Below are 13,045 nucleotides of genomic sequence, written 5' to 3'. Positions count from 1 at the left end.
TGGCCAGAGTTTTAACCACAAGTGTTATACAAGAGATTTCTGTACAGAAATATTTGCCATAAGCACAACACTAGAAACACAAAAACTGAAGTTATCTTTGAAGGGATAAGGCATATAATATAGCTATGGCACAAAAAGAAATTCTGTCCAGTTAGTAAACATTCTGCAGATGTGTGTAAACACGGTGTTAAAAGGAATGACAAAACCATCTGACATTGTGTGTGTGTGTGTGTGTGTGTGTGTGTGTGTGTGTGTGTGCTGACATCTATACATAGATAGCTCATCCGTGTGCACCTCAGCAGCCACCTATCCCCTCCTACTGGAGGGTCAAGTCGCTGCTTTCCTGGTTGCGACTCCTCTAGAAGCTGCAATTGTCTCCTACACTCAGGAGCTGTCACAGGAGGGAAAGCATCCAGTAGTCTCATACCCTAGCTGTCCTACTTTTTCCTACTTGTAAACAGGCTGTACTAATTGCTTCTAAGATAAATTTGTTAATTTAAAATTGCTTACAACAGGTATTAGTTTAGTTGGTTTTCTTTTTCTTTTCCTCCTCTTTTTGTTTTTTGGGGGTTTTTTTGTTTTGTTTTGTTTTGTTTTGTTTCACTACACCTGGATAGTTAGTTGGTTTTCAAAACCTAAAAGAAATGCTCTGAGGTGGCCTTCCCAAGGGTTCATGAGCTATTGACCTCAGCAGAGAAACCTCAGTAAAATGACCTTCTACCTCCACCCTGCCTTCCACAAACTCTGCTCTCAAAAGTGCCCAGCACCTTTATAAGTAATCAGGACCCAAGTCTGTTGAATTTCAGCTTGACCTAACTAAAGTTCTAACCACAGGGGGCAGGCAAGCTGTGCCTGTGTTAACTATTCCCAGCAATGAATCCTGAAAAGAATAGAAAGCAGCCGGTGAGTTCTGATGATGCTTTATTTAGAAAAAGACTGACTTTAAGATTTTAAATTCCTTAAAAGAGCACTCTAATTAGACATAGCTAGTTCTGTATTCTGAACGTATTTACAAATGGAAAGCAAAATAAATATACAGTAACTAAGACAGTTATGCAGTGATTCACTTCGCGCTCCCTCTGCTCATCTTTTGCTGCAGCTTCCGGTGCCTCTTGTAAACCCTTTTCTTTCTTGCTTGCAGATCTACTTTTGGCTCCGGCTTCACCCACTGTATTTCTACTGGTTTTTCCTCTGCTGGTATAACAAAGACATCTGCAGTAGGATCGTGTGGAACAATAGTCTTTGGTTCTTTCTTCCTCAGTTTCTGAACATCTTTGACTTGCTGTTTTTCTCTGTACTTTGCAGCCGTGATGGACCTTATGACACGCCGATGCTGGCACAAAAGAACAGAGGCTTTTGAATAAGGCATTCTTATGTCCCTTCACCCAGACATACAAAACAAAGAAAAAGGAAAGAAAGAAAAAGAAAGCAAGCAGTGGTCATTTGCAGATAGATGCGCAGCAAAACAATCACAGTCATACACGTGATAAACCAGTAATTACACAATTAGTTTGGCTAAAAAGTTGTAGCATCACAGACAACAAAACAACCCAAACACAGAGAACCAACCAAAACACCCAGCTTACCATGTTTGGAGACTGATAATGAGGATTTTCATACAAAGTTGGTCCTCCAAAGCTTCCCTGAAATATCTTTATGAGGTTTAAGACAAAACGAGGTCCTATTTCCACTAGAGCAGCGTCTTCTTCTATAATCTTCAATAAAAGAGAAACATTACTTCTAATTTGGGTATAATATTGACAAACGGTAAACTAGCCACAACTTCATTTCATTATGCTCTAAGAATTGATAGACCAAGCATCACACACTTTTAATCTCAGCACTGGGGAGGCAGAGGCAGGTTATGCTTCATTTACATACTGAGTTCCTGACCTGCCAGAGCTACACAGAAGGGCCTGTCTCTCAAACAGACAAAACAGCACAAACAAAAATATAAAGCACTTTCTAGAGTGATCCTTGTACAAGGCTCCTCTCAGGGCAGGTGCTTGCAGCTCCTTCTGCCAGGCAGCAGGGTGAGCCTCTGCCATGTGGCCTGCCTGCTTCCTGAGTTAGGACTCAGAAGAGTGTAACTTGTATTTATCCCCTGTTTTTGTGGGGAAGGGAGACATTGTCCAACGCCTTAGCACTCTTTCCCTGAAATTCTGGGCTTCCTCACTCCTAAAGTCCAGCTCTGCCTTGTAGACCTCCACTGCCAGCAGCGTGCCTTTCTCTCTCTCCATATCCCTTTTCCAGACAACTGTCAAACCTGACAGCTCATCTGTCCTATTGCGTTTTCTCTTACATTCCAATAAAATTGTCCTTGAGCTTTAAAATAAATAAATAAATGATAAACAAACTAACAAACAAAGCACAAAACCAGAATTGATAATCTTCAAAGTAAGATATGGTTAAGAATTTAGAAAATGACAAATCACAATCCTTCCTACAATCTGTTATCAGCTAAAGGAAGTTACACAGAAAACATTATTTTTCTGTGTTCATGTGTATGGGGCTTTATATGTTTACTGGTGCATGTGTGCATGTGAAGGCAGATGTTAACAGCAGGTGCTGCTCTTCAGGAGCTGCCCACATGTTGCTGTTTGCATTCCTTTACATTGCATGTGTGTGTTGGCACACATGCAGAAGAAGCCAGAGGACCACTTACAGTTCTCGCCTTCTACCACGTGTCCCAGGAGTCACACTCAGGCTGCCAGGCTTAGTAATGAGCACTCACTAGCTGAACCATCTCCATAGCCCCTCTCTGCTTTATGAGGTACCTGTCACTGATACCTGGAACTTGCAGATTAAACTAGGCTGGCAGCCAACACCCCCCAGGGGCTACCTGTCTCTCCTCCAGATCTAGGACTACAAACATGTGACCCTTATGCCTACTTGATGCTTACACACATTACGCCTCAGTGTTTTCTGTTCTTGCTTTTTTTTAATCAAGGATGTTTATTATTTATGCAGTATTTTTGCCTGCATGTGTGCCTGCACACTAGAAGAGGGCACCAGATCTCATTATAGATCTCATTATGTGGTCACTGGGAAGAGAACTCAGGACCTTTAGAAGAACAGCCAGGGCTCTTAACCTCTGAGCCATCTCTCCAGCCCCAGGGTTTTGTTTTGTAGCTGCAAAATCTGAATCTGTTTCCTATTTGAGTCTCACATACACTAACATAGCATTCTTTCTTGTCTGTCTGGTGAAACAGGGTCTCGCTACATAGCTTTGGCTGTCCTTGAACTTACTATGTTGAGCAGGCCAGCCTCGAACTCACAGGGACTTACCTGCATTAACAATTTAACACATGTACTCCAAAGTCAGGAGAGCTAACTGATACTGTAAGGAATCTTCTATAAACCATGCAGACAGGAGCCCCATGCCCATCACCTGCAGCTGCATCCATCTTGTCTTGCTGTTCTCCACTTATCCATTTTCCTGCACATTATTCCAAATTCCTGCTTAGAGACTTCTAAAATCCCCACTTGTCCTGAGTGAGTCACGCCATGACTCACCTAAAAGTTGTTGCTATAGCAATTCTGTTTTCCTAAGTCTTAACAGCCTCCCACCCTCTACCTGCTACTCTAACCTTTCAGGAAGAGGAACAACGAACTGTCCTTTACAGGACTCAGGAAGGCTGGAAAACAACCAGGGCAGGCTTCCAGTCTATTTTCTATTTTTAAATGAGTATACCGGCTTGTGAAAAATGTATGTCATATCAACTGACAACTATAAAAATAAGAAGAGGTCACTTTAGGTATGTGGCAGCAGACAATCATTTGCCACAACCATCCAAAGGAGAAACAGAGCTATTTAAAACAAAAGAATATACATTTCCATTGTCAGTAATGCTACATATCCCAACATATTTAAAACATAGCAAGTAAAGTAAAGCTAACCTGGAAGTTCCGAAACCATATCCTGTTATCCAGAATGGTGAATGTAAACACGTGGTCCACAAATGGCTGGCTCTTGGGATGATACCGGGGTGTGCTGAAGATCTTATGAAAATTAAGTCTGTTAGTTTTTCATTCCAAGGCACAGTATGTGTTTTGATGTCTAAGTTAACAAACAAGTTCAAAAGAAGACATCCCAGGAAAGATATTTACCTGAATTAAGAGTTCTTTTAGCAAAGCATAATGTGGTAATTCATCAAAAGCCTATGAATAAAAATATAAACACATGACTTGAAACTAAGAGTACATTCTTTAAAAGTTCTTCATACTAAATATAAATGTGTAAGTATGTGTGTGTGTGTGTGTGTGTGTGTGTATGTGTGTGAACACACAAACATATTCTATATCTACTGCATATCAATCATTCAGCATAGGAAAATTAGACTGCATACCGACTGAGAAACTTACAGGGTCAAAAGACAAAAGGGGACGAGAACCTTTCAAGCAGTTTCCAGTCATCTTTAGTTCAGCCAGGGTATGAACTAAAAATAATAATAACAAGTTTTTGAAAACTGACACAATTATTCCCAAACATTTCTAAATTTTTCATTTAAAAAAATGCTAGGTCAAACTTACTATTCTGAACCAAGAATTTGGCAGATGGCCCATGTGGTGAATTTGAAAGCCTGAAATATATGAAGGAAGCTTTTCAACAAATTAGAATGTACACTGCAGAGAATGTTCATCCATACCAGCAGATTACAAAAAAGCACCTATTGTTGACAAAATATTATATATTGCATGTTAGAAGCTTAAGATCATTTTGTTCAATGTTTATTTAATGTATATTCATGTGCCACTTATTCAAAAAGGTAATGTCTTATGAAAAACTAATTATTAATAATCTGTTCAGGAAGATCAGGGATAAAAATTGGTATCTAGTTACCTAAAATTTTACTACATACTAACTTACTTTGTCATAGACCAGGTTTGTTTAATTTCTTATAAATGTCTTCAAAGGAATAGATTGCTAACTGTAAGGATAGAGAGTTGGTCCTCAAACTCTTCATAGACCCACAGAATATGGCATTTAATGATAAGGGCTTTCCTGACAGAGAGAGACATCTGCTCCTGGCTGCATCTCTGTATACATCATTGAAGATGGGAGCTGATGACAGGCTGACTGTCCGCTATGATCAACAGTGATGCTGGAAAGTTGACAGTCCAGATTTAAAGAGACTAGATGGGCCAGACAGTCAGAATTCCTGCTTCAAAAAGCAGTTTGTTAGATGTTTTGGGCCGATAAGGCTAAAGACTGATTGCCGTGAGAGAGAGAATCCCGTGACTGTCCAGGCGGTCTGCTCTCTCTGTCCTATCCACACCTAGATGTTGCCCGCCAGCACCTCCTGTATTAGATAAAATTTCCTTCTTGGGTCTCTGATAGGATTGAAGACTAGATAGCCACAGTGTTACTAGAATCAAAACACATTTATAGATTGATAATTGCAATTTCTCAGGAAGGGAAAGGACTCTCTTTGGTAGGATAGAGGAATACTTTCTCCCAGGTTAACAAATATAAAAGGACTTGGTTATGTATTTGATACCCGATGATTCTGTATATATGTATATTTGTGTATATAGTTCTTAATTATTTTTTTAAAAGGGGGATGTGTGGGAAGGATTCTAAGCTTTGTCACAGGTGAAAGCAGTCTTGGCGGGCTTTGCCCTTGGACACACCACTGATACTCCCTGAGATTAACCTTGATAGACTGGGCAGAGCCATCCCGGGCCTGGAATTCAGGAAGGGGACCTGGGGACTCCAGCTGGGCTATCATGTTTCTAATTGACCCTTGATGGGAGGCGGAGCCTGCCCTTGCTCGTGAGAGACTGGCAGGCAGCAAGGAGGAGAGGAGGCAGCAGGTTCAGACTAAGCTCCAGGGCACTTGGATCAGGAAGAGATTAGTGAACAGGCCGGACCAGCACGCAGGCCAGAGAACACCTCGTCCTGTGGAATGGATACTGGAAGGTTCACTCTTTTTCCCTTTAACCTTTCTTCCCTTTTGTGTAAGCTTGTTGGGTTGTATAATAAAGTTTAATTGTTAAGAAACAGAGCCAACAACCTATATAGATAGAGTAAGACTGATGCCTGTAAGATGCAAATGTCTATAAGTAAGACAGCCCATGTCCACAACATTCATGTTAAATTTTGTTTTGCACTTCTGTTTTTTTAGTTTTCCAAGGCAGGGTTTCTCTGTGTAGCCTTGGCTGTCCTGGATTTACTTTGTAGACCAGGCTGGCCTCGAACTCAGATTCACTTGCCTCTGCCTCCCTTGAGTGTTCTTTATAGACTTCAAACATTGTGCAATCAAAGAAGTTTAGTCTATTCCTCCCTTTTACATTAAAGAATGGTCCTGTTACATAATATGTGCAAAGAATAAACTATTTAAACAGGCTCCACTCAACTCTCTGAATATATTCCCTTACCACATATACAGATCCTGCTTTTTCTTAGCTTCAAAGTAGATGCATTTATTGCAGTTTTTCATTTCACAGACCTAAAAAAAGAAAGCAACAGATAATATAACAAAAACTAAAATGATAAATAACTGGGTTTCTCCAAAAAGATTTAAACAACTTGTGTATAGTTATTCACAGAATTTTCTATCTCTGGCATTCTACTCGAGGTAAGTCTGATGTTCTATGCACCTCTTTGGTAGAAGTATCCACTCAAACTCTTTCGTCTCGGTTTGATGCATTTTGTCTCTCACTGGCAGGATATCCTTACAGCCCGAGCTGGCCTCTTCCTGATACTCTGCCACCTCCCAAGGGTTAGACTGCAGGCCCAGCTGGCCTAATATTTACAGCAACAGCTGTCCTTGCACTGAATTCTGACTACAGGCCCATGCACAACCTATAAAGACTGAAAATAAGGCACTAGGCATAAGATATGTGACAATAAAACTGTACCACAAAATATAGCCCTAAGTAAACCAAAGATAACCTTTATTTTAATCATCAGCTTTTTACGTTTTTCTTTAACTTTATAAAGTTTAAGATTTTATTCACACAAGCTTTTATTCATGAATTAAGGGATAAGAAGCAAAAGTAAATAAAACCTATTTCAAAGTGATTTAATCAACACCTTAAGATTTTGTTGTTGTTTTTCTCTGTGTATCCTTGGCTGACCTGGAACTTGCTTTGTAGACCAGGCTGGCCTTGACCTCAATGCACTTCTCTGCTGGGATTAAAGGCAAGCAACACCATGCCCACCAACATGATGAAAACTTAAAAACCATCCTTAAGAAACACAAAACCATACTAGAAATAAACTTCTGTGTTATAGTAAATTCAACCTACTCAAGATGTGATACTTGCCAAGTTAAAAAATCGTAGGTACAGGGCTGGAGAGATGGCTCAGTGTTAGGAGCACACTCTGCTCTCCCAGAGGTCCTGAGTTCAATTCTCATCAAACACATGTGGCTCACAACCATCTATGATGGAATCTGATGCTCTCTTCTGGCCTGCAGGTGTACATACAGGCAGAGCACTCATATACAAAAATAAATAAATAATTTAAAAAACAATCTTAGGCCAGGCATGCTGGTGCACACCTTTAATCCCAGCACTCAGGAGGCAGAGGCAGATGGATCACTGTGAGTTAGAGGCCAGCCTGGTCTACAAAGTGAGTCCAGGGCAGCCAAGACTACACAGACAAACCCTGTCTCGAAAAACAAACAAACAAAAAAAAACCCACCACCTCCAACAACAAAAACTTAGCTACAACTTTTTTGTGTGTGTTTTTGCGCCCCCCCCCCCCTTTTTTTTTAACACTCTCTGGGCCTTTGTACTTGGCGTCTCTCTACTGGAATGCTCATCCACGGTTTTCTCTAAGTCTGAAACAGTAAGCTGACAGCTCCCCTTCAGGACAACTCCTCTCAGAAAGGGTTTTCTAGTCTAGCTCAGTAATGAAAAATACACACTGCTTTATTTCTCTTCTCTTCACTGGCTATAAATCTTGTTTCTGTCCTGTCTCCCTCACTGGAATGACAGCCCCCTGACAACAAGGGAATTGTTCTAGTTCTGGTCAGCAGTGTTGCCACAGCTTATACAACAATGCCATGTTACAGCAGCAGCTGTGACAAACCACCAAACAAAAGCCTTTCCACTGCCAAACAATTATCTTAAAACTGTTTAGAAAAATTTTGCTTTGAAATACAAGCTTAGTATCTTCAATAATACTTTGAAATTTTACTATCATGAGCCTGTAACACCGAGAGAACAAATTTGCCCTGTACATTTAATAACAACAAAGTACTTTTTTACAACATGGGTTTTCTATAAATAGCTAACATTTTTGAAATTGTTTTATATACATTGGTAGATTATTCTTAGGAGTACCTACTATAAGTTTCATATAATACTATATATCATTGAAGAAAAACAACTGACAAATTACTTAAATTAGTAGAATTTGAATTATATACAAAACTATTTTTATAAGTCACCAAATAACCTTTGTTAAATGGGTCATCTATAGGGTTGATTAAATATTTGTAATTAATTTTAAAATTACCTCATTTATCACAAATAATTTATCTTTACGATCCATTTTAGTATCTGTAAAAAGAAAGAGAAAGCAAGTAAATAAAAGATTTCAAGACTTTCTTTGATTACATTTGCTACCTAGGTAATTATTTTTACAATAAAGCCTTTTAAGACTAATTAGAGATAAAAACATTCACCTCTTCACTCTTTTTAAACATAAACTAAAAAAGTACTGGGCAGATTGTGCAGTACAATCCTGCCACTGAACTGGAGTGGACAGGAGAGGCAAAGCTAAGGAAACCCTCCACCCCTGAGCTGCAGCTCAGCCCTCTTTACTTTTTTTTCCTGTGATGATACAATGAACGTTTATTCTTTTCTTTTCCTTTTCTTTTTTTGTTTTTGTTTTTCGAGACAGGGTTTCTCTGTGTAGCCTTGGCTGTCCTGGACTTGCTTTGTAGACCAGGCTGGCCTTGAACTCACAGGGATCAGCCTGCCTCTTCCTCCTGAGTGCTGGGATTAAAGGCGTGCACCACCACACCCAGCTGAACATTTATTCTTATGAAAATAAAATCAAACTGTGCTAATCCCATAAACAAACACACAAAACATAAATAAAAACTACCCAACAGCCAACGTATAGTATAAGATCATTATGAATGATCAGATGTATATACCTTTTAAACAATCAATTAATTTGAGGAAATGGGATTATTTCCAGGTGGGATCTCACTAATTTGCTTGGGCAGGCCTTGAACTTTCAACCTTCTAACCTGGGCTTCCAAGCAGTCAGAATCATAGGCCTGTGCCATCTGGCCTGGCTCAAAACTAAAACATTTTTTCTGGCCCAGTCTGCCTCCCCCCAGCCCACAGCGTTTCTCTGTATAGCCCCGACTGTCTTAGAACTCTCTTTGTAGACCAGGGTGTCCTCAAATTTACAGTTATCTGCCTGCCTCTGCCTCCCAAGTGCTGGGATTAAAGGCGTGCTCCGCCATGCCTGGCCCTCGAACCACCCAGCTCTTTTTTTTTTTCTTTAAATTTGGGTCTTATGTAGCTCACGCAGGCCTCAAGTATCTGTGTAAGTTCAGGATGACATTCAATTCCTGACCCTCCTGCCACCATCACAGAGATCACAGGTAAGTACCATCATGCCCAGCCTCTGAAACTAAAACGAGACCTACTATGTAGGTCAGGCTGGCCTGAAACTAGGCAGACCAAAATGGCCTTGAACTCGAGATCAGCCTCCCAAATGCTGGGGCTCAAGATTTGATCTGCCACACCTGACCAAAAAAATTTTAACTAATGAAAACTAATTTTAAAATTGGTTTTGGATAATCATAGAAATAAAACATGTCAGTGAAAATGTTCACTTAGTTTCAGGGACTGAGGACAGCACAGGCAGTGCCAGCTGGAGAAGTGCTTAAGAACCATTACCTAAAACACAATCTGCATCTCAGCAGCCACAGATGTGTACTCTCAACACTTTCACTAGCCTCTAAGACAGATGACTGTCAAGCCGTGGCTGTAGCACACACTTTTAGTTCCAATACTAGGCCAGAAGATCTTTATGAGTTGGAGGCCAGGCTAGCCAAGGTTACATAAGTGAGACCACATCTTAAGAGGGAGAGAGAGAGAGAAGAAAAAGAATGATGTTCGGAAAACAATACATGGCAGTCCTTACTCAGCACCTCACCAGCCCCTGACCACTGGAAGCCATTGTAGTGACCATGTCCTTGGACTTTTAGAAAATGTTTCTTTATAAGATAGATGTTTTAAAAAGTAAAGAAAACGCAGACTTTCGTCAATGAAGTATAAACTCTTAAATTTCTCTAAAAAAGAGATATCTGAAAGAATGAACTTTTTAAATGGTGTGTGTGTGTGTGTGTGTGTGTGTGTGTGTGTGTGTGTGTACCTACTCACTAGTCCAGAGGTCCAAGAAGTTGCCAACTAGGCAAGGCCGCTTGTCCGCCAGCCCCAGATAGCCACCTGCCTCCACCTTCTCAGAGCGGGAGTTAAAATCTGTGCCACCACACCCAGCTCCTTTATGAAGTTCTGGGGACTAAACTCAGATAATCCACTACTTCACTGACTGAGCTGTACCCGCAACCCTTGTACTGTGGTTCCTTACCCAACAAAGCTGAGCAGGCAAGTAAATGTGTAAATACACAACTTAGGCAAGTTTATACATACACATTCCAGAGTACCTGCTTTAGAATGAGGCATCAGCATTCTCAAATCCTGCATTAAGTGTCTTGTTCTGAAATTTATTCCCCTGGAAGAAAAGATGAGGATCCGCTCCTTATTTTTCCATTTGCCCTAAAGAAAAGAAAAACATTTTTAACATGTTGTGCTAAATGTATCTGGTGTGGTTTTGAGACCAGAACCTGGCACAGTGCTATGCCTCTGCAGCCCCAGCCTGTGAGGCTAAAGCAGGAGGCTCACTTGAACCAGGAATTTAAGGCTATCTGTCTAAAACAGAGAAAAATCAAACAAAGCAAACCACTTTCCAACGGCCCCTCACTACCATAGGGAGACTTTCTTAGCACCTTTTCATTTTTAAACATTTTAAATTTTACTATGCTCCTTTGCAGTTTTAACCGTCTACAGAAAGGAAAGGAAGTCTCTCTAACCCTAATAATGCATGAGTTAGAGTGAGGCTCAAACCTACTGATAGCACTAGACGTCACCGTATTACACGCAGCCAGTTTCCTCACCAGTGTTCCTTCCTCCTCTCGCGTCCTTCCCTCGTCCTGCTACCATCGTTTCGGTCCCTCGGCCTCTGACTGTCCCAGTTGCCCTTAGTTCTCACACAGACATCACAGGCACCCCTACCTGCTACCCGCACCTCTTACAGCGTTTATAAAGTCCTACACTGTCCTTGATTAACCCCCTACACTGGCTATCAGCTGGCTTTCCCAGACAGATTCAGTTCTGAGAGTTATCTAACTAGCCCCAACGTAATCTTTTAAAAGCACTATCCATGTCAAGATTTTACCCCAGAGGGGTTTCCGAAGTTCAAAAGGACACATCCTCTATGGCTGGATTCTAAAATACATTCCGACTGTTTACACCACCACTGCCAGACTCTGGCCCCCCACACACTCAGCAAACCAGGCGCTACCTTTTAGACTGTCTCCATCTCCCACGTAATGCCTTCTTTCATGCTTGCTCTGAGTATCCAAATTGAACCCTTTCTTTGAAATCCAGCTCAAAGGCTAAGTCCTTCATGTTTCCTTACATCCTAAAAGTAAGCTTTACCTCCTGAATTCCAAGTAATATACCATAGTGTGATTCAGATTACAGATCCCAACATGTTTCTGTCTAGCTCCTAAAGGGGGGGTGGGGGGGGGTGGGCACTAACATTTATTGAAAACCTACAACTCCAGCTTATTTTTCTCAAAAGTCACTTCTGTCCTTTAGGACAAGAGTATAAGATTTAACTGCTAATTAAAACTGGGCTACAATTTATACATTTCTTTTCTACTTAACTAGAGTACTACTGTGAGCTGAGGGGCGGTGGCACATTCCTGTAATCCCAGCCCTCTGGGAGGCAAAGGCAAGCAGATCTCTGAGTTCGAGCATCAACCTGGTCTGCAGAGTGAGCCCAGGATAGCCAAGGCTACACGGGGAACCCCTTTGGGGCGAGGGGGGGAGGGGAGACGGGGGGGGGGGTGGTAAATTCCCTCCATCTTGCTTACAGAGTTTTCAGTAACTCTTACCAAGAATCTGGTTGCCTTTTGAATAAACACGGCATTTTCTATGAAGCCTTCTTTCTAAACTCCAGGATATCTGGAAGAAGTCTTGTTCATCGTCTCCTAAATGCTCGGGGCAGGGACGCTCACCTTGCGTCGCACGGTTGAACATGGATAAAACTAATGGTCTAGTCTAGCCTGGCCTTTTATTACCATCCCTTGAATTAAAGCTACAACCAAACAAGTTAGAGGCACAGGACAATCACTGTAAAGGCTTGTGAAACAAACTTCGGCAGCCATGTCTGACACCGCCCAACATGGCAGTATGGAAGGAATTTTATAGGTTACATCCAAAGGGAGAAAAATGGAAAAGGGCTACCCTGGGGAGGCGGGGGAGGAGTAACTGCAAGACAGCATCCTGTAACTAAATATCCCGTTAAGCCACCTCCCTGAGAGCTGGTTAAGGGTCTATGGGCCGAAAGGGAGACACCAGCAGGAAAATCAGACATATACATTGTCCATTACAGTCGAGGGAACCACTAAGCTCATGGTCCAGTAAAGCACTGGCTGCCATCCCTTCGCCGCCCAAAGGCGAGTCACGAAGACGAGCCCAACTCCGGGATCTGAGCCTTTTACCTTGCAAACGGGACCTGGAATACGATCTCTATCTTCTTCCTCCACCTCTTTCGCCACAGCGGCCTGCTTAGCTGGCTGCCCCGCATCTTTCCGGCTCCTTTTCGGCTTCTTTGCCTGAACCTCCAGGCCCCCACGCCGCTTCCTCTTGGTCGCCGCCATCTTGCCTCGCCGCGTTAGTTAAGCCCGCACTTCCGCTTCTGCCGCTCGCTCCTCCTTCCGATCTCTATGGTAGTACACGCTAGGCTCTGGGGTTAGTCCTCCAGCTCTAAGGCTCCTTC

General features: G+C 41.7%; 1 protein-coding gene across 1 annotated transcript; it reads right to left on the bottom strand.

Annotated features, from left to right (window-relative positions):
* Nucleotides 1-908: 908 nt before the first annotated feature.
* BRIX1 (biogenesis of ribosomes BRX1) lies at nucleotides 909-13,004 on the bottom strand. Its single transcript, XM_084783723.1, has 10 exons — nucleotides 12,768-13,004; nucleotides 10,644-10,755; nucleotides 8,471-8,514; nucleotides 6,382-6,452; nucleotides 4,534-4,583; nucleotides 4,366-4,439; nucleotides 4,111-4,161; nucleotides 3,901-4,002; nucleotides 1,587-1,715; nucleotides 909-1,333 (listed from the first exon to the last, which is right to left on the bottom strand). Exons 1-10 carry the CDS (start codon nucleotides 12,924-12,926, stop codon nucleotides 1,064-1,066), a joined length of 1,062 nt encoding a protein of 353 aa, XP_084639849.1. The 5' UTR covers nucleotides 12,927-13,004; the 3' UTR covers nucleotides 909-1,063.
* Between the last annotated feature and the right edge of the window lie 41 nt (nucleotides 13,005-13,045).

The sequence above is a fragment of the Acomys minous genome (assembly GCF_964271855.1).
Source record: "Acomys minous genome assembly, chromosome: 5".
Taxonomy (NCBI): domain Eukaryota; kingdom Metazoa; phylum Chordata; class Mammalia; order Rodentia; family Muridae; genus Acomys; species Acomys minous.
This window is presented reverse-complemented; position numbering and strand designations above follow the sequence as displayed.